At 44.9% G+C, this 22,115-nt stretch overlaps 1 protein-coding gene across 2 annotated transcripts in view; it reads left to right on the top strand.

Moving 5' to 3' along the window:
* Positions 1-22,115, top strand: part of lekr1 (Leucine-, glutamate- and lysine-rich protein 1) — a 284,281-nt gene that overhangs the window by 114,674 nt on the left and 147,492 nt on the right. For both annotated transcript variants that reach the window (XR_013579595.1, XM_078563804.1), the window contains exon 3: positions 2,765-2,979. Coding sequence is in view for 1 of the 2 variants with exons in the window: in XM_078563804.1 (XP_078419930.1) it covers positions 2,765-2,979 (215 nt within the window). In the remaining variant the exon portion in view is untranslated. The remainder of the gene's footprint in view (positions 1-2,764; positions 2,980-22,115) is intronic.

Raw genomic sequence — 22,115 nt, 5'->3', positions numbered from 1 at the left:
CATTCTGGCAGCAATGATCAGCACTGCCGAGGTGCAGACATCAGTAATGTTTCCAGGGTGTGTGAGGCTGAACCATCACTGTGGTCTGAAGGCTGCACAGAGCACAGGAAAGAGGCCCTGGACTGAGACACCTGCCTTTTATCTTGTGTGGAGAGGTTTCAATATCTGAGTGAGAAGAACACTGCTCGTCAGAACAAGGAGCCACAGGCAGGGTGACATTCTTAGGAGTTTATTGACAATAGTGAACAGTATGTACAAGTGATCAACACCAGTGGTCGGGCCGTGCAACTACTTTTACCTAACTTTCCTAACCCTGCCGCCACGTCTAGGTGCTCCCCGGACTCAACTGCAGAAGTGGAGGCAGCCTGCTGACTGTGACGCCCTGTCTGTGATGACTTTGGCGGTTGTCCTCTGGAGGGCCAAGACTTGGAGGGCCCGGGCCTGCTTTCGGGATCCTGCTGTGCGGCAGTGGCACCCTCCTCGGCCTGTGAAGCTGGATCTGTGGCGGTCACAGGAAGAGGGGATTCGGATGGGCCAGACACACTCAGAATCACCTTGGTGGACGGCCCTGGAGCGTGCATCTGCTGATTCCCCCTCCCTATGGGTGCCCGAGGGCCCCTGGCTGACCCCGTGAGCGGAAGAGGTAGCTGGAGTGATATCAAACTGCCCAGCACCCCTCTCGCGTACACACTGTTGGAGGTTAACAATGGCATCAGCGATTGAGTTAAGCCCTTGCAGCATTGCAGGAGTGACATCCTGGACCAAGGCCTCCATGGCGGTCGCCATCCTGCGACCTCGGTGCATTGCAATGCCGGTGCTATCACCTCAGCCTGAAGATAGACGGACTCCTCCATTGTGCCTTGCAACCTGAGGAATGCAGTGGACATCCCTTCCTGTTTTTCCCTAGCTTACTTTTGCAGCTCCAGCAACTATAACATGACCGAGTCCAGAGGTCCATCATCTGACTCGGACTCAGCAATGTTCTGGCCTCCAGTAGCCCCCTGAGTGCTGGGGACCTGGGAAGTCCCTGCCTCTGCCTGCTGTGGATCAGAAAGTGCGATGTGCTCACCAGATTGTGATCCCAAGTTACTTTAAAGCTAGGTCCCACCGAGGCGTGTGTCTGCGCTGGTGGAGGGTGTGGGTGAGCGCTGTGACGGGACTTCAAGGAGGGAGCCTTCAGATTCCTCTTCAGAGGTCTCTTCAGAGCTTGATTGGAGGCCCTGGGTCATGGACTCTGTCGGCTGTTTGGCAGATGTGCCTGCAAAAGTAAGGAGAGATGATTAGTGCCTGGCAGTGGTCTGTGAAAGCCACATCATTCACGGCATGGTTGTTTGATGGATCTCACTTGGTAGAGCAGCGCCGACCTCACCGTCAGCACAGGACTGGTCCCGGTCATCGTCGGCCAGCTGGATGGCTTTGTTTTCAAATGCTGTCAGAACTTTGATTTCCGGCATCCCTCCACCTGTCTGCGACCTTTCCCTCCTGTTGTGAGCCAGTTTGTCCTGCATGGATAGAGATGTGGAGAGCATATCAGGATGCCTGCCAGGCCAGATAATAAGTATGCTTGGCCTGTGTGGATGGTGAATGGTCCCATGGATGGGATGAGGACAATGATGGTGTGTGTGAAAGAGTGAATGGTGATGTCCCTTGCACAGGCAGTGAGTGAGGGCCCTGTGGATGTGTGATGGGTTTGTGAGTGTGAGAGTTGGGAGTGATGAAAAGAGTGACTTACCCTGGCGGATACAGAGGAGATCGTTCATCCTTTTGCGGCACTGGGTCGCTGTCTTCTGCAGAGCTTTCGCGCTGACCACTGCTGCCACCGCCTCCCAAGCTGCGTTGGTGACATTGCCACCCATTCTGCGGGTAGAGCACACCCCGGCAGGCCTCCATGGCATCCAGCAGTTGCTCAAGGGACCTGTTGGTGAAGCAGGGAGGCTGAAGTCTTTTTGTCTTTGTGGGCCATGTTTCCCAGGTGGCGGTGGTGAGCTGGTGGCGATGAGCGCTTTGCTGGTGGTTGCCTTTTAAAGATGGTGGCCGGCCTGATTCAACAGCTGGGTGATGGCAAGCAGGCGATTGAGAGCCCGCCTGCCATGGAAACGGCGTATGTCGTGGGAGTGAATATATAATGAGGCAGGCTTGGGAATATAAGGTGTGAAAACCCGCCATTTTCATCGGCCGGTAGGATTCCATTTTACCCATCCGTTACTGCACTTAGTGCAATTCTGGGAAAATCCACCCATTAACTCTGTTTCTCTCTCTACAGAGGCTGCCAGACCTGCTGAGTGTTTCCAACATTTTCTGTTTTTATTTCAGAATTCCAGAATCGGCATTATTTTGCTTTTATAAAATGGATTCCTGACTATCCATCAGCCATATGCTCACAATCCGCTACTACTCACAATGCGAGATATTCTAATTACTTTTCCAGCAAATTGGAGGACACAGCGTGTGTACCTTGTGGTGTTCATAACCAATATTGCTATTGCAGCAAATTCTGGGCTAAAATATAAATTGTAGTGCATTAAAGCATCTAATTATAATGCAGACTTTGCAGCAACTTGTTTATTAACTGATGCACCAATATTTTGTTAGGAAAAGTCAAAAGCAGGTAGCATTTATATTACAATGCACTAATATATAGTAATATCAGAAACACCAACAAATTCACTGCAGATGATCATTGCCACTGATATACTACATAATTTAGTTGTGGTGCATTTTCTGATTAAACATTGTTTCTGTGTCCCTCTATTCTTGTTTTCAGATGCCTCAGGATGAGACAGTTTGTAAATATTGTGGAGTTAGTTATCTAATACATCGTGACTTCAAATTAATGGAAGAAAAAGTGAAAGCAATGGAAGCAGAAATGGAATTTTACCGTGAAAGCGTTGAACGTGAAAAAGAACTGCAAGGAGAACTTTGTTCAATGAATCAATGCTTGGAATACCTGAAAAGTGATAATCAACAGAAGAAAGAAAGGTAAGTATGAAATTAGTATCACTATCTTTTGAGTACACTTTTTGTAACACCAAAATGTTGTTTCAATCTAACATTCCATACATTAGATTTATATTGCTTTAGTTTGCCCCTTTCACCAAAAGTACTGTTGGCGTTTTTTAGCGGGAGTTATATAGTCTGATTTGTACACTGCTGCATGATTGTCATCAATACTGCTGTTTACTTGAGTGACAGGAGGCGCTCTTCTGCAGTGTAAGGAGCTAGCCTTGCTTATTCCTCCCCTGAGATGATAATCATGTACCAAGCACACTATTGAGTAGCCTGAATATAAATTGACAAACCTCACTATCACATTTGCTGAATTTAAATATTAATTGAGGTTTGGGTTTAAAATAGGCACTCTATTTGGGGAAAGGATACTCAGTATTGCAGTTACAAAGCCACAAAGGCTAAAACATTACTAAAGGAAAGCAATCATATGGTAAAAACACCATTAGGAGTCAAATCAGTAGAATTTTACACTTTTCAGAAAAATAAATCAAACTTGGTTATTTTTCTGTGTACTAAGTAATTATTTCTTAATTTAAAACTATATTCTGAGTGTGACTATTGAATAGGGCTGGCTGATACTCTAAGCATCACTTTAACGGATAATTCTGAATACCCTGACTTCGTCAAAAGTTGTACAACAAATGGAAGTCGTTTTGTCATCTCAAGGAAAAGACTTTAACCTGTCTGCTAGAGGCTAGCCACCAATATGTTACTTCCTCTATTTATCTTGCCCAGTGCACAAATACTATAATTTTTCGTAAGCCATCCCTCTATGAGTCACTATTTTGTTAATATATATATTGATTAGTCTGAACAAATAGGGATCCTATTTCCATTAATAGTACTGATATTATCTTTACAACATGCTAATCAACTGAAAAGTTTGGATGGAGACTTGTGCTCCAGAACTTGACGCGCCCCTAGCCAAGCTGTTCCAGTACAGCTGCAACACTGGCATCTATGTGGAAAATTGCCCAGTTATGTCCTGTACATAAAAAGCAGGACAAATCCAACCCGACCAATTGCCGCCCCATCAGTCTGCTCTCGATCATCAAGAAAATGATGGAAGAGGTCATCAACAGTGTTATCAAGCAGCACTTGCTTAGCAATAACCTGCTCACTGACGCCCAGTTTGGGTTCCACCAGGGCCACTCAGTTCCTGACCTCATTACAGCCTTGGTGCCCTTGAAATCAAGGCAGCATTTGATCGAGTGCGGCATCAAGGAACCCTAGCAAAACCGGAGTCAATGGGAATCGGGGCAAACTTTCCACCTGCTGGAGTCATATCTAGCACAAAGGAAGATGGTTGTGGTTGTTGGAGGTTAGTCATCTCAGTTCCAGGACATCACTGCAGGAGTTCGTCAGGGTAGTGTCCTCAGCCCAACCATCTTCAGCTGCTTCATCAACAACCTTCCATCCGTAATAAGGTCAGAAGTGGGGTGTTCGCTGATGATTGCACAATGTTCAGTAGCATTCGTGACTCCTCAGATACTGAAGCAGTTCACGCCCAAATGCAGCAAGACCTGGAAAATATCTAGGCTTGGGCTGACAAATGGCAAGTAACATTCAAACCACACAAGTGCCAGGCAATGATTAGCTCTAACAAGAGAGAATCTAACCATCGCCCCTTGATGTTCATCACTGAATCCCCCACTATCAACATCTTGAGGGGGGGGTTACTATTGACCAGAAACTGAACTGGACTAGCCATATAAATACTGTGACCACAAGAGCAGGCCAGAGGCTAGGAATCCTGCAACAAAGAACTCACCTCCTGACTCCCCAAAGCCTGGATGGGGTGCCAATCAAGCTGGCTGCTTTGTCCTGGATGGTGGTGAGCTTCTTGAGTATTGTTGGAGCTGCACTAATCCAGGCAAGTAGAGAGTATTCCTTCACACTCCTAATTTGTGTCTTGCAGATTGTGTCAGGAGGTGAGTTACCCACTGCAGAATTCTCAGTCTCTGACCTGCTCTTATAGCCACAGCATTTATATGGCTGGTCCAGTTCAGTTTCTGGTCAATGGTGGCCCCCAGGATATTGATAGTTTGGGCTTCAGTGATGGTAATGCCACTGAATGTTAAGGGGAGATGGTTAGATTCTCTCCTATTGGATATAGTCATTGCCTGGCACTTGTGTGGAGTGAATATTGCTTGTCATTTATCAGCCCAAGCTTGATGATGTCCAGTACTTGCTGCATTTGGACATGGACTGCTTCAGTATCTGAGGTGTAGCAAATGCTACTGAACACTGTGAAATCATCAGCGATCATCCCCACTTCTGACCTTATGATGGAAGGAAGGTCATTGATGAAGTAGCTGAAGATGGTTGGGCCTAGGACACTACCCTGACGAACTCCTGCATTGATGTCCTGGAGCTGAGATGGCTGACCTCGAACAACCACAACCACCTTCCTTTGTGCTAGATATGACTCCAGTTAGTGGAGAGTTTTCCCCCTGGTTCCCATTGACTTTAATTTTGCTAGAGCTCCTTGATGCCATACTCTGTTAAATGCTGCCTTGATGTCAAGGGCAGTCATTCTTACCACACCTCATCATAACTCAGTGTCATGGAGTGGTAAATATAAGTTCATATGTTCTAATCCCAGACATGTTGCTGTGGTGAACTGCCTAATGGGAGGGTAGTTCTCTCAGCACAGGAAGTTGACCTGCCCGAAGCATCAACAAATGCCTGATTACCAGCTGGTTGCTGACTGTTGAAGAATTCATGTAGTAATGTGGGGAACAGAAAGAAAACAAAGTTTTACTTCAGTTCTGTATAAGTGCTCATCAAAAATAAGTACTGTATAATTGAATTTAAGCTACTCATAATGTGAAAGAGATTTTAATTCAAGGGGATTTTTGAACATCTGCAGAGTAGTATTCATTACATTGAAGGCATTTGATGCAGATTTGGCAAAAACCAAAAACGAACTGTCAGCTTCATTCTCTGGCTACTGTCCCTAGCTCGTTAATTCAGTTGACTTCAGTCTGTTATCTCAAATATTTGTAAGTGCTATTGGTTTTCTGACGTGCCTGGTTGTGTTTCTGATGATTTCTGGACGTCTGGCACTTTTTAGTAACTTTTATCTGTTTAATACAATTTTTCTTTCTATTTGACTTTTTCTAAAGACTATTAATCTTTTCCTCACCTAATATTCTCCATTACAGTTCATTGTAGTCAATCAAAGCTCCAAATTGCTCCAAGTCTGGTCCCCATTTCCTTTATGTCACTACTTATCCTTCCGTTGATCCCAAACTCTATGTATCCGCCACCCTCATGAGCATATTACTGTCTTTATGTGTCTTTGAAGTTGACCTGAAGGTAAATCCACCAAGAAATTATTTTATTATTGTGCACTATGGCTTCCAAGAATCAAGAGTGTTGAAGTAGAACATTCATGGTTTTGTAATAGCTTCTTCTCTCAGTAAAACAAGATTTTCTATTAAACAAAATATCACTAGAATTGGAGCAAAGCTGGTTCTGTTGAAAATTAAATCAGTCCATCTATACCCATTGACAGATTGCCACCTGCAGTCAAATGTCACCTATATGTGTACATCACAAAGATGTTCCCTTTCCTCTCTTCTGGTAATAGGTTAATTAAAGAATAAGTGCCATATCTTCTTCTGCATTTGGAAGAAATAATTTTCTGCATGCGGCAGAATTTAAGTTTTAAATGTGGATTAAAGCATTGAGAATATGTGCAGTGCTACAGATATGACAGGAATTCTAAAGGCAAACATAGTTGATTAATCAAAAGAATCCAAAAGCTAAGTAAACATTTTGTGAGACCACACATTATGGTGCGGGTGAAATTTGTTTTTAAATAAAAAGGGACTATGGGCGGAATTTTCCATTCTGGAGACTAAGTCTGGTGGCGGATGTGAAAGTTGGCATCATTTCCGCTGGGTGGCAGGGCAGGTGAACATTTCCGATCTGCCACTTTTCAGCTCATTAATTATACATCAGTTACGAGATCAATGAATCTTGTATCAGTGTGGAAAATCGCCCATCCTGCTATTGCCTCATGCGGTCGAAGGTTCTGGTACCATACTTAAAGGGCACCCGGACAGACATTCACTCATTGCACGCCAGGAGCTCCACACTACTCCCCCAGATTCCTTGTGGCTGCAGCTCATACTGGAGAAGCTGAAAGATATGAGCAACCACATCCCAGGACATACGAAGGCACCTCCAACATTGTCACTCATCTCGAGATAAGAGCACCGCCAGCAATACACCCCAGGTCGGACCAATGCTCGCCATTGCAGCGGTCCATGTTCGCCAGCTTCTTGACCATATAGAGGCCCTGCTCACTCTTGCTGCTCTGGGCCTTGCTCCTCATTGCCCTGTGCCAAACGATAACCCTCCTCCTTATGTGGATGAGAGCTATTACCATGAGAATGATCCCAGGAATGAAAGGCTTAACATATGAGGAATGTTTGAAGACTCTGGGTCTATACTCAATGGAATTTAGAAGGATGAGGGGGGATCTGATTGAAACTTACAGAATACTGAAAGGCCTGGATAGAGTGGATGTGGGGAAGATGTTTCCATTAGTAGGAGAGACTAGGACCCGAGAGCACAGCCTCAGAATAAAGGGAAGACCTTTTAGAACAGAGATGAGGAGAAACTTCTTTAGCCAGAGAGTAGTGAATCTATGGAATTCATTGCCACAGAAGGCTGTGGAGGCCAGGCCATTGAGTGTATTTAAGACTGAGATAGATAGGTTCTTGATTGGTAAGGGGATCAAAGGTTACGGGGAGAAGGCGGGAAAATGGGGTTGAGAAACTTATCAGCCATGATTGAATGGCGGAGCAGACTCGATGGGCCGAATGGCCTAATTTCTGCTCCTATGTCTTATAGTCTTATGCTTCATTGATGCCTCAGTGAGTGTGTGAACGAATTGAACTGATACATTAAGTGAGCATTTCCTTTACAGGTTTCCTTCCATCTGAAAGCTAGCAGACAAGTGCTAAGCCGTTCACTTGGCCTCCATCTAGACATGGCATCCCCACCCCACCCCTTCCAGTAAAGGACACCCTGGAGGGCCAGAGATGGGTGTTCCTCCCATTCATATATGAATGCGTGTGGAGCCATTGCTCCTTGACCAGGGTTATGAGAGCCATGTACAAGAAGCCTCACATGGACACTTAGGCTTATCTCCACTCCCCTTTTGACTTTGTAGAGAGACCATTGCCTTGGCAGCATGGAAAGATTAACCACATGACCTGCCAGACCATTCGCCTGGGAGGATGAAGGTTTGGAGTTACGAGTTGGCTGCCCTCCACCAGCATTCGAGGCATTGCACCTTTCTCTCTCCCTTCATCCCTGCCTCTGACTGCAGCTGATGTCAAATGGCACAGAATAGATGGCAGCTCCACACCTTGCTGGGATCTCAATGTTATGAGACCCATGAGTCATGAACAAATCTGCTGTAATGTGGGCTTTACCATAGAAGGGAGAAAACAACTAAGCATGGTTGACATCCAGTTGCCTCATAGTTATTAGGGTTTCCCTTTAGTCGGCCACTTGAGCGGACCTTGAACTCCACCCACCTGAAAAGACCCCTCCTCTCACCTTGAGGGATCTCACTGACTGACTAACTGCATGGTCAAGGTCAGTTGGAAAAATGGTGCATGTCATCTTTCAAACTCGCTCCACCACCTTCTACTCAGCATTGACACCACCGACCCCACCCTCTTAGACGTTCCCCCCAACAGCCCTCCTGCCCCGTACATTCTTCTCTCCCCACCCCCCCTTCCTTGGACACTCTCCCCATCCTTCATCTGTAAGCCTCCCTGCCCTGTCCAGCCTTCGTTCCACCCTTCCACTCAATACCCCATCCCTCATCCCCCATCTAGCTTTTGCCTGCCTCCCTTGTCCAGCCTTGGTGCAGCGTTTGCTAACGGCACTCAAGTGAAGTTATGCGAGATCCCTGAGAAGGAGAAGGCAACATCTATGGACTTCGACGCTGTTAATGAACTGAAGCTTGCCAGGTGCATGCCATTTATATACAGTTGGGAAATAGACTGTTTTAATTAGCTGCTGGTGGGGCACTTAATTTGGAGGGGGAACGTGATTGCAGTGAGTTGGCCTTTTAATGAGCATTCATGAGATGCAAATGAATGCAAAGGTGGGTCCCAGCATAGCCCAGCAGGAAGCTCAATCTGCCTTTAACCTGCCATCAAAGCCAGGAGAAGAAAATTTTAAACCAATTTTCCACCAGTGGGAAACTGACTTTTGCCATCATGCCAAATTTTGTGCCCCAGCCTGCTATGATTCCCACGGCTGGTGGGAGTGGAAAATTCTGCCCTTTGTTTTTTCTTCTCCTTCTATTAAAAACCTAACGCTGACTTTGTAGATATGTATGAATTTTGTGTAGGACTGTTTTTTAACACGTGTTTGAGAATGCACTTCAATTTGTGTATTTGCTGAATGGACATTAGGAGGAAGTCTTGGTCTCTGTTGAGAAGGGAAGAGAAGACATTTAATTTCAATTTGCATATAGCTGTTGTATTTCATCTGATACAAAAGCAATCATTAGTTAAACCTCCTCAGTAGGAATGCCAAAGTAAAAATATTTGTGTTCATATGTGATAAATAAGCAAGGATGTATTAGCATCAGTAACATTTAGTCATTGATTTCCCTTTGTTATCGAAGATGGCCATTTCTTGTAGGCATATAGTCATTTGTTATGCATTCTAACATGGCTGCGGAGCCCAATTGCAAACCTTCATGTCTTTCCACAGTGCGGGCAAGATGAATTGTCTGATTTTGTTGGGACTGCCCATTCTTTCTTGCTTGCTTTTTGCCCTTTGCTGCCTGTATTCTTTGCCATTCAAAGGAAACAATGCCACTACTTGAGATTGCTTCCCTGGTAGTTCTTCCTTGTGCATTTTCCTCCTACCACATTTCCTGAGGTTCACCTTCAAGGAATTCCTGAATCTTAACTTGGCTTACATCACAAGCGGTTTCCAAATTTAAGTAGTGAATACAAATCACCTTAGCGATTTTTATCGTCAGTCATACATACCACATATCCTCTCCATCTGCTTTGAGTTCTAATGATGAGTGTTTCAATTCCAGACATTTCTGCTTTTGGAATAACTTCAGTGTTGGCCACTTTGTCCTCCATTTGATGCCCATGATGTTCCAAGTGCATCTAATGTGGAACCTGTCTAACTGCTTAATTATCTTTTGTACCTTTCTCTTTTGTGGCCGGCACAGACATGATGAGCTGAATGGCCTCTTTCTGCACTGTAAGTTTTCTGTGGTTCTATGTCTGGAATAGTAGTCCATGTCTCACAGGTACATAGGAGAGTAGGTATTACCACAGATTTGTACACAACAAGTTTTTTTGTAACCTTTTAATACCTAATTTCCTTCACAGTCTCTTGAGTAAACGGGCACATGCTGAGCTAGCTCTGGCAATTCTATTTGCCACCTCGCTGTCATTTCTGAAGATGGGCTTTTGAGGTAGGTGAAGTTGACTACACCCTTCAGGGTTATGTCGTTAATAGTTATAGTAGGTGGGGTATAGTCAGAGTTAGGTAGTAGTTGGTGGAGTATCTCTGCCTTCCTTAAGCTGATGATTAGCCCATAGTTGTCAGCTGCTTTTGAAAAACATGATCCTTTGAAGGCTCACAGTCATTTTTTTTTAATTCACAGGATGTGAGTGTCACTGGCAAGGCCAGCATTTGTTGTCCATCCCTAACAGCGCTTGAAACTGAGTGCTAGGGCAATTAAGAGCCAACCACATTGTTATGATTGTGGAATCTTATGTAGGCAGATTTCCTTCCCTAAAAGGCATTGGTGAATCAGATGGGTTTTTATGACAATCAATGATGGTTGTGGTCACCATTACTGAGACTAGCTTTATCATTCCAGATTTATTAATTTTGTTTAAATTTCACCATCTGCCATAGTGGGATTTGAACCCATGTCCCCAGACCATTAGCCTGGGTGTCTGGGTTACTAACCCAGTGGCGTTATCACTATACCACCGTATTCCCCTATAAACAGCAATTCCCGTATCACCATCTCTATATTTTAGTTGAGGATTTTATTTGACATCTGTTCTGAATTGGATTTATATTCCATCAACATTTTCATCAAATGCCTCAGAAAGCATGGTAGCAAAGAATATACTGAAGAGCACAGGGGCCATGACACACCCCTGCTTCACACTACTTGATATATCAAAGGGGTCAGTGTATTCACCACAGTCAGCGACTCTGACCAGCATTTTATTGTGAAACTGCTGGATCAGATTTACAGCTTTATCAGGGCATCTAAGTTTGCCTAAGACTTTTCCCAAGGTCTCTCTATTTACCATGTCAAAGGCCTTCATCAGGTCAACAAAGGCACAGTAGAGTCCCGTTGTTTATGGTATTTCTCTTCTATTTGTCGAAGGGCGAAGATCATATCTTAAGTGCTGCTGCCTTTCCTGAATCCACTTTGACTTTCTGGCAGTACATGTTCTACCATGTGGCTTACGAGTCTGTGGGGTAAAACTTTTGCTAGAATCTTACCAGCTATCACAAGCAACAAGATTCCCCTGTGGTTGCCACACACAAGTTTTTGTCCTTTTCCTTTGTACAAGTGAACAATCATGGCACCCTTGAACTCCTGTGGAATGGTTTATTGATCCCACATTCTGTGATATAATTTTGAGTGTTTGATAGCTAGCAGCAGTCCCCAACATTGGTAGATTTACCCTAGGATCCCGTCTGAGCCTGGAGCTTTCCTCGAGGGTAAGGATCTGATGCCTTTGTCAACCTCCACAACAGAGGGTTGGCTGTCCAGCTTTTCACATTTGGGCCAGTCTGGAAGCTTGTCCGTAGCTACCCCGTTTATGATAGATGAGCTGTTAAAAACTCCCCTAAAGTGCTCAGCCAGCTGTCTTTCGTAAGTGTCCTGTCCATCAGGCAAGATGCCCTGTCAGTGCTGAGAGCAGGTGAGTAGTCGTGTGAGGGAGAACTATACACAGTCTTCAGGACTTCTCAGGAATTTCTCATGTTGCGCTGATCAGCATAGACTTGAATCTGTCTGGCTTGTTTGACCCACCATGCATCTTGCATCCTACACAGCTTCTGTTACAAGTTTGTTTTGTGCTCCTGAAGTGATTTCTTAGCAGTGGATGTATCTTTGTTTCCCAGCCATGCTGCATTTGCTGCATTTTTCTCTTGTAGCAGTTCCTTAATGTGGTCAATGTTTTCATCAAACCAATCTCAGTGGTTTATTTTCTGTGTGCTGAGGACATCATTGACAGCTTCCAGAACTTTTGAATTGAAGGTTGACCATGCCACTTCAAAATCATCATTTGGGCTTTCTTCAGAGGACAGCTGTTCCCCAAGTCTTAGTCAGAATTGTTCATAGCATTCTCCTGTTGCCAGTTTCTGAACATCTGGCTTTCTTGGGGGTTTAGTTTTGGTCTCCTTTTAAGTGAAATGTTAAATTCATCTTAGAGCCAAGCATTCTGTGGCCTTTAGAGCAGTCCAATCCTCTCAAAACCCTGGTGATCATAATGTATTTTACATTGCTCTGCCAGGTGATGATAAAGTCAATCTGATGCCAGTGTTTTGATCTTGGGTGCATAAGAATTAGGACCAGGAGTAGGCCACTTGGCCCCTTGAGCCTTCTCCGCCATTCCATAAGATCATGGCTGACCTGAATGTAATCTCAACCCACATTCCTGCCTACCCCTGATAACCTGCCATTCCCTTGTTAATCAAGAATCTATCTAATTCTGCCTTAAAAATATTCAAAGACTCTGCTTCCACCACCTTTTGAGGAAGAGAGTTCCAAAGAATCTCAACCCTCTGAGAGAAAAAAAATTTCTCCTCAGCTCTGCCTTAAAACCCCTTATTTTTAAACAGTGACCCTTAGTTCTAGATTCTCCCACAAGAGGAAACATCCTCTCCACATCCACCCTGTCAAGACCCCTCAGGATCTTAAAGGTTTAAGTTAAGTTGCCTCTTACTCTTCTAAATTCCAGTGGATACAAGCTTAACCTGTCCAGCCTTTCCTCATAAGTCAACCCACCCATTCCTGGTATTAGTTTAGTAAACCTTCTCTGAACTGTTTCTAATGCATTACATCTTTCTTTAAATAAGGAGACCAGAAGACAGTATTCCAAATGTGGTCTCCAGTGCCTTGTACAACTGAAGTATAACCTCCCTACTTTTGTAATCAATTCCCCTCACAATAAATGATAACATTCTATTAGCTTCCCTAATTACCTGCTGTACCTGCATACTAACCTTTTGTAATTCATGCACTAGGACACCTAGATCCCCCTGAATATCAGAGTTCTGCAATCTCTCCCCAGATAATAAGCTTTTTTATTCTTCCTGCCAAAATGAACGATTTCACATTTGCCCACATTATACTCCATTTGCCAAATCTTTGCCCACTCACTTAACCTATGTAAGTCACTTTGCAGCCTCCTTACGTCCTCTGCACAATTTACTTTCCTACCTATCTTTGTGTCGTCACCAAATTTAGCAAACATTCCTTCGGTCCCTTCAAACAAGCCATTTATATAAATTGCAAAAAGTTGAGGCCCCAGCACTGATCCCTGTGGCACACCACTCGTTACATCCTGCCAACCAGAAAAAGACCCATTTGTGCCAATTGTCTGCTTCCTTCAGCTAGCCAATCTTCTATCCATGCCAATATGTTACCACCTGCACCATGAGCTTTTCTTTTCTGCAATTATCTTCGATGTGGTACTTTATCAAATGCCATCTGGAAATCTAAGTACAATACATCCACTGGCTCCCCTTTATCCACAACCCATGTGACTTGTTCAAGGAACTCCAATAAATTTATTAAACATGATTTCCCTTTTACAAAACCATGTTGACTCTGCCAGATTGCCTTGATTTTTTCTAAGTGCCCTGCTATAACATCCTTAATAATAGCTTCTAACATTTTCCCTGTGACAGATGTTGGGCTAATTGGCCTATAGTTTCCTGCTTTCTGTCTCACTTGCTTTTTGAATAAAGGAGTTACATTTGCTATTTTCCAGTCTAATGGACCCTTCCCCAAACCTAGGGATTTTGGAAAATTAAAGCCAATGTATCAGTTATCTCACTAGCCACTTCTTTCAAGACCATAGGGTGAAGTCCATCGGACCTGGGGATTTGTCAGCCCGCAGTCCCAACAATTTGCTTAATACCACTTCCCTGGTGATTGTAATTTTCCTGAGTTCCTCCCTCCCTTCCATTTCTTGATATACAGCTATTTCTGGAATGTTACTTGTGTCCTCTATAGTGAAGACCAATATATAGTGCATCCAAGTATTTTTGCACTTTGCCTTCTGTAAAGATGGCATTGGTAATTGATATATTCCAGCAGGTGCAAAGACTCAGGAATAGCATGCCATTGCTGTTGAATTTCCTCCCACCAGTGCCAGGGTTTTCCAGTCCCGCCCGCCATGGGAATTGTCGCGGGCTGGACGTAAAAATTTGACTGACCTGCTCCGTTGACTTCAGGCGGGAATTTCCAGTTCGACAATGGGCGGGACTGGAAAATCCTGCCCCTTGATTCACCAGCACACTATCTCAAGCCTGGTAGTCAGCTTCTGCCCTTGCATTGAAGTCCCCCATCATAGTGAACTTGTCCTCCTCTGGAGTATTTATAATCTCATCCAGATCCTCATTGGATTTATCCTTGATATCCTCAGGATTAATCATTGTTGATAGCCACATACTTGTTGTTCACCAGAGTAAGGCGTAGAGTCATGAGGCAACCGTTTATTCCCCTAGGGAGAGTGTCCAAACTTTTTGTGATGTAAGACTTGATAACAAAACTTGACACCTGCCTCTCACCCCTTAGTCTTTGGCTTGCCTATCCAGAAGAACATGTAGTCTGCTGGTAGTTCTGTTAGCTAGCTCTGCTCTACGAGGCATGTTTTGCTTAAAGTAGCAATGTCAATATTGTACCACGATAGCTCCCTGCCAACCAGAGCAATTCTGTGCTGGGGTTGGGAGCTGTTGTATCAAGCACTGTAGAGTTCATACAAGAACTTAAGTAAAGTTCCGGTTTCTTCTTTTTGTCTCACCTGTGATGTACTGTAGTGTGTGAGTAAATACTAAAGGAGTGCATTTTGGGGATTTTGCATGAAGGAGTCAGTAAGGTGTGCACACAAGAAACACCTATGCCTGAGTTGATTATAGTGAGGAAGGATTGTGCTTGACTAGCCCTACTTTCATGGTTTTGGACATCTCTTCCTGGTGGCTTGACAAGTCAAGATGACTGGGGATGTTGGTGACTGCAGTGGACGATCTGCAGCACTTGCTGCGCCTGTGTTGATGAGCTTTACAGCTGTCCATGCAGCAGTGCTGCGATGCTTTCAGGACCAGTAAGGGGATACCATTTCCTCTGCTATATCTATCATGGCAGCTTTTTTTTTGTGTACTTGAAGGAGTGTGGTTGGAGATAGGCATTCTCCCTCAACATGTAGACATGTATGTAAACATGCTATCCTCACCTGGTTTGGCCTGCGAACTGACACAGTTACTGGGGTGTGGCTGCTGCTGTACACAAGCAGCTACTTGGAGCCATAGGTGAAAGCTGGGTGAGTGTTGAGGACCAGCAGTTATCCATCCAGCTATGAAGTAGGATGTGGCTGACTCCTGCAAAAGGCACTGGGTGGAATTTTCCGTGTCCGCTGGCATCGGGCATGTTTGGCGGCGTGAATGGACAATATGCTGAGAAGGCCAAAAATCTGTTTCACGATGTCATGAAACCAGTTTGTGATCGTCCGCTCAGCCATTCGATGGCAGGTTGCATCTCCTGCCATCGGACATTAGGAATCTCATTGTAATACATCTGCCTATCGTTTTAAGGCTAGCCCGTCAGACCCGGCCCCCTACGTTGGATTGTCTGCCCACATCACACCGACATATTTCGCAACAGCACATAAGCGATGTGCACCTGGCGAGTGCACTTCGCTCGGGACTTTGAGGTTTGTTTGCCTACGTTGCTTCGAGTAGCATTCGCAGTCATCAGCACCAAGCTTCAGAGACAGCACCACAACACTTTTAGGGAGGCTCATGGGCAGGTCTTTACCTATCAGATCAGCCATAAGGTGGGGGTGGCCTTCTTATGGCTGCAGGGCTAGGGCTTGCTTGGGGAAGAGGGGGAAGTGGCCGGCAAAGTAAGAGGCTGCAAGATGAGGGCTGTACTGGGGAAGGTGGGTATCCTGGGATTTGTGTGGGGGCACAAATTGATCTGTGCAAGTGGCTTCAAGATGGTGAGGGTTGAGGAGGCAGTCTCCAGAGTAGATGAGACCAGATGGAGATGTGAGGGTGTGTGTGAAAGAATGAGTGGTGATGTCACTTGAATTGGCAGTGAGTGAGATGCCAGTGCATGTGTGATGGGCTTGAGTGTGTGAGTTTAGAGTGATGAGATGGTTGCCTTACCCTGGCAGCACAGATGAGATCATTCATTCTCTATCTGCATTGGATGGCCAATCTCTTCTGGGCAGCATTGGCATTGATCACCACTGCCATTGCCTATCAAGCTGGAGTGGTAATGTTGCTGCCCCTCCTGTGGCCAGAGAGGGGGTAGAGGACATCATGGCAGGCCTCCATGGTGTCCAAAAAGCTCTCGAGAGATGCTTCACTAAACCTGGGGGCTGCAGTCTTTTTGCCTTTCGAGGCCATCCTGTCTTCTGTGCAGCAGTCCTGGGCTGGAAGCACTGAGAGGTATGTGCATAGCTGCACTTTAAATATGGTGCCTGGCGTGATGAAGCGGCGAAGTGATGGCGTAGTGGGCAAATGAGAGCCTGCCCGCAATGGAAACGGCATGTTTCCTGGGAATGCATAATTAATATGGTGAGCTTAGGACGATATGGCGTGAGAAGCCGCCATTGCAGCCAGTGGGGAAAACCCACCCAGTACCGCACTTAGTGCAAATCTGGTATGATTCCGCTCACTGTCTCTGACACACACCCGACACATCCTATTATTTAGTATATACTGTATAAAACAGGAAAATAACAGTTTGAAATCACTAATTTGGTGGCTTGAACTACTGGCTTAGAATGTTTCCTTACACTTCTTTTCCTGTTGGAAAACCTTGACATCATATTTGACCCCGAGATGAGTTCCGGACCACATAACTGTGCCATCATTAAGTCTGCCCATTTCTACCTCGGTACTGCCTCAGCTTATCTGTTGCTGAAAGCCTTATCCATGCCTTTGCTACCTCTTGAATTGATAGACTTGACTGTACCAATGAGTTCCTGGCCAGCTTCCCATGTTCTACCCTCCATAAACCTAAGATAATCCAAAACTCTGTTGCCCGTATCCTAACCCACATCAAGTTCCTTTCACCCATCACCCTTGTGCTCGCTGACCTACATTGCCTCCTGATTGTCAATGCGTTGATTTTAAAATTCTCATCCTTGTTTAGAAATCCCTCCATGGCATTGCCCCTCCTTTTCTCTATGATTTCCTCCAGCCCCATTACCCTCTGAGATAATTTGCGCTTTGCAATTCTAACCTCTTCCCTGATTGTATTTGCTCCACCATTGGTGGCTGTGCCTTCAATTGCCAAGACCCTAAGCTCTGGAATTCTCTTCCTAAACCTCTTCACCTCTCTTTCCTCTTTTAAGTTGCCCCTTAAAACCTACCTTTTTGACCAAGCTTTAGGTAATCTGTCCTAATATCTCTTTATGTACCTCAGTGCCAAATTGTGTTTTATATAGTGTGAAGAGTCTTGAGATGTTCTGTTATTTTAAAGACGCTATGTAAGTACAAGTTGTTGCTACTCTTTGCTTCTGAGAGCCCAATAGGAAATGAGATTTGGCAGTTGCAACCCCATTAAAAAAAAAAGGGGTTCCCTATTTAAGGCGGAGATGAGAATTTTTTTTTTCCCTCAGCGGGTTGTGAATCTTTGGAACTCTTTTCCCCAGAAAGCGGTGGGGGCAGGGTCAATGAATATTTTTAAGGCAGAGGTAGATAGATTCTTGACTAACAAGGAAGTCAAATGTTAACGGGTTAGGTAGAATGTGGAGTTGAGGCTGCAATCAGATCAACCATGATCTTATTAAATGGCGGAGCAGACTCGAGGTGCTGAATGGCCTGCTCCTGCTCCTAATTCGTGTGTTTGTATAATCTGCAATTATTTTAACACCAAGTTAACCGTGTTACTTAAATGAGCCACAATATGATTAGTGTAGGAAATAGAAAAAAATCATGTTTGTATAACATGGACCGCTCTTCTCAGTTTGGTAAGGTACATTACTGATTAGAGCAAAGGGAAATTTATGTATTTTACTTGTGAATGCTCTTTCCTTCCACTAGGAAAAGGCACCATTCTATAGTACAACTTAATTTACCTTGAGAAGAAACGAAACACCCAATGAAGCCTAAAACCTTTTTTTGCCTGCTTGTTCTCTTTGATTTTCTACTTTTTCTTTCTTTTCACTGCTTTGCTCTCTTTCAGTACCGTTTTTCATTTCTCCTTTTTCTATATAATTTTTGTGTCTTGGTGCTGCTTCTGATACCCAGATCCTATTAAACTTGCATTCAGTCCTGAGCAGTGTATAATGCATAAAACGGGCCTGCTCCATGTTCGACGACAGCTAGCTTAAAAAATATGATTTTCAGTTGCTGATAATTTTGGTAGCCATCACTTTTTCAATGGTAGTGTTTCTAAACAAATGAAAATAGAGGTGATGAACCTTCACATTAATTATATTTGTTTCCAAGATTTTGTGAAATATGGGATTCTATTTTAAATGTGAGAACATGTAATACCATTGTTTTTTCCCAACAGTACAGATATAATGTGTAATACTGTGTGCATCAATTTGATCAAAGCATTGCTCAGACCACATTATTCTCAAAAATATAGAAGAATACTTTTTAAATTTACTGTGGTGCTATTGAGACTTGATGCATTGGTTTTACTTAGTCGATAGTCCTACACTACAGTATAAATAACCAACCTAATAATCAGATAACATTGAAGACCCACTTTTTTTTTATGGATTCCTTGTTCCCATGTCAGATCTTGGAAAGCACACTTCAAATGTTAAATTTGGTAAATAGTATGTAAATACTACTTGAATATTAAATGAATATACAAAACAAAAGGTAAGAAAAGACCAACATGCCCATCCATGCTCACCCTATCCAACCTTGTGCACTTGTTCTCAGCCATTGGAGGAAGGCAACAAAAAGCAAAAAAATGAACCTTTTGCCAGACTTAGGAAAAATTCAAGGAAATTCCTCCCTGACTAACAAAATTAAGCATGCTCCAGGAAATGATTGAATGTATTTTCATACACCATATGACATTTAGATTAACTACAGAAATGACTGTGCTTGTCTTTACCTTTTGGGTGGTTTTTGTAAATTCAATGGTTTCCAAATATCAATAATTATACCTTACCTCTTTACTGTGGAATTTCATAAAAAAAAAGCAATTTGTGTTTGAAAAGTGATATGATCATTAAAACCTATAATTTCTGTCTAATCAAGTCTCACAGAAGCAAAACTGCAATGAAAAAGACATGATGAGGAAGCCAATTTGGAAGGCTGTGTAGAAGCTATAATTATGTTGTCACTCGACATGGTGCAGTGTAACATGAAACAATGGATTCAAGCAGATTGTGTCACCAAATGCTTTCTTAAAGAATTTGCAAGAACACTAAAAAAACACAAAAAATGAGTATGTTTACTGTGATGGTGAAAGCATGGGTATGCTTTGTTCAAAGATTGGTTTCATTTTCAAGCTTTCAGATTTGTACTAAGTGCGGTAGCGGGTGGGGAAAATGACATTTTACCTGCCTGCCGTGATGGCGGCTTCTCATGCCGTATCGTCCCAAACCTGCCACATTAATTATGCATTCCCGGGAAACATGCCGTTTCGATGGTAGGCAGGCTCTCATTTGCTCACCACGCCATCACCTCGCCACTTTAACATGCCAGGAGTCATATTTAAAGTCCAGCTGTGTGCACACCTCTCAGTGCTCCCAGCCCAGGACTGCTGAACAGAAGACAGGAAGGCCCTGAAAGGCCAAAAGACTGCAACCCCCCAGTTTAGTGATGCGTTCCTCAAGCGCCTTTTGGAGGCACGCCGTAATGTCCTTTACCCCTGCTATGGCCGTAGGAGGGACAGTGGCATCACCAATCCAGCGTGGGAGTCAGTGGTGGTCAGTGCTAATGCCCTGCAAAAGAGGACAGCCACCCAGTGCCGCAAAGGATGAATGGTCTGATCCGTTCCGCCAGGGTAAGTCACTCTTCTCATTACTCTCAACTGACACACTCTCAAACCCATCACACATCCACAGGAATCTCACACTTCAAGGGACAATACCACTAACTCTCACACATATCCTCACATCTTCATCAGGCTCATATCCTGTAGAGCTTGCATCCTCATCCTGTCCATGGCTCCGCTTGCCACAAACATTCCAAGCAGCACCATGTGTCTGCTCACATTCTCTCCATGCAGGAGAAGCCTGCTCACATCAGCAGGGAGAGGTCACAGACTGGGACTGGAGTGGCCCACAGTAGGCCCCTCACTCAATTTGAGGAGCATACCATCGCACTGACTGGTGAGGACGTGGACCATGCTTGCAGTGACAGTGAGGTCGGTGGCGAACACCCTCTTGAGGATCCTGCACCACGTCATCCACAAGACACCCTCTCTCAACACAAATGTGAGTGCTCTCTCTCCTGCTTTTGACTGTGCTGCCATACACTAATTATCTCTACTTTGGTTCACAAGGAGCTCTGCCAAGCGACCGACACCCTCAGCCAGCCAGTCCCTCAGCTGCATCCAGGTCCTCATCTCCAGCCAAAAGAACACCTCCTCCACTGAAGAGCTGGAAAGTAGTAGTCTGGAAAACCCATTAAAAGTGCTTACCCACACTCTGCACCAGCACACGGACACACACCTCGGTGGGACCTAGATGTAGAACAGGCTCGGGTTCACAATTTGGGAGGTCGCCGCACAGACATGTGTCCACAGCAGGAGGAGGCAGGTTCAGCCGAGCACCCTGGCACTCAGAGGACTGCTGGGGAAGATGCGTCAGTGAGATCCGAGTCAGATGACGAACCTCTGGATTTGACCTTCCAGCTCATCGTGGAGAGTCAACAGAAGGCGTGGGAACATTACGCATAGCTATTGGAAGCCCTCAACAAAGTGGCTTGCGAGTTGGAGGAGTGCGCCTGCCTGCGCTCTGATACAGTGGTGCCCACATGTGCATGTATGGAGGTCTCCATGGGAAAGATGGCAGATGCCATGGACACCCTGGTCCAGCAGAACGCAGAGATGTGTGCAGACCTGCACTCCGTCGTGGGTGAGTTCCTGCAGTGGCAACCCGAGAGGGAAATGGGGCACCTCGACATCCCAGAGTCAGGCCGGGGGCCCCGGGCACCCGAAGGGAGGAGCAGCGGCAGCTGGACACCCCTGGGTCATCCACTTAATAATCTCAGAGGCTGTCCTCTTCCTCCGAGTCCACTTTGCCTGTGAGCCCCTCAATCTCATCCCCTACCACCGCAGAGGGAGCAGTTGGCTAATGATTGATTCTGGAGGGAGAAGTGTGTATGTGGCAGGGCCTTTTGGAGCCTCAGGCAAGCATTCACCCATGCACCTGGATCCTTCACATATTACACTCACCTCAATGTCCTGAGCCTTTTGAACGCTGCCTGCTGGGGTTCACTTTCAGTTGTCCATCTGAGCTGACCTGCATCTCCGCCCACCCAATGATCACGCTCCTATGCAGCACCTGACCTCACCCACCATGATTTTTGTTTCACTTTCGATTTAGACAGCATGGTGCTGATTCAGTTTTTCATTTGCTTCCCTGTCCTTTCCCCACTCCCAGTCACCCATTTCCTTCCCCCATCACTGTTGACCCCCCTGGCATTACCTTTCACCAACCCTCCGTGACCCACCAGCCATAACCTTTTTCCTTTGGGGATGTCTAGGTGAATGTGTGCCATTCCATTCCTTCCCAAAAATCCCACTCCCATCCACATTAACCTCCTGACCTCCTCTGCAGGCCCTATGTCTGCTTCCACCCTCACTGTCCCTACTACCGCTACCATTGAACCCTCACCCTCCGACCTTACCG

Source organism: Cetorhinus maximus, chromosome 19, assembly GCF_964194155.1.
Source record: "Cetorhinus maximus chromosome 19, sCetMax3.hap1.1, whole genome shotgun sequence".
Taxonomy (NCBI): Eukaryota; Metazoa; Chordata; class Chondrichthyes; order Lamniformes; family Cetorhinidae; genus Cetorhinus; species Cetorhinus maximus.
The sequence above is the reverse complement of the archived record's forward strand: the minus strand, read 5'-3'. Positions and strand labels throughout refer to the sequence as shown.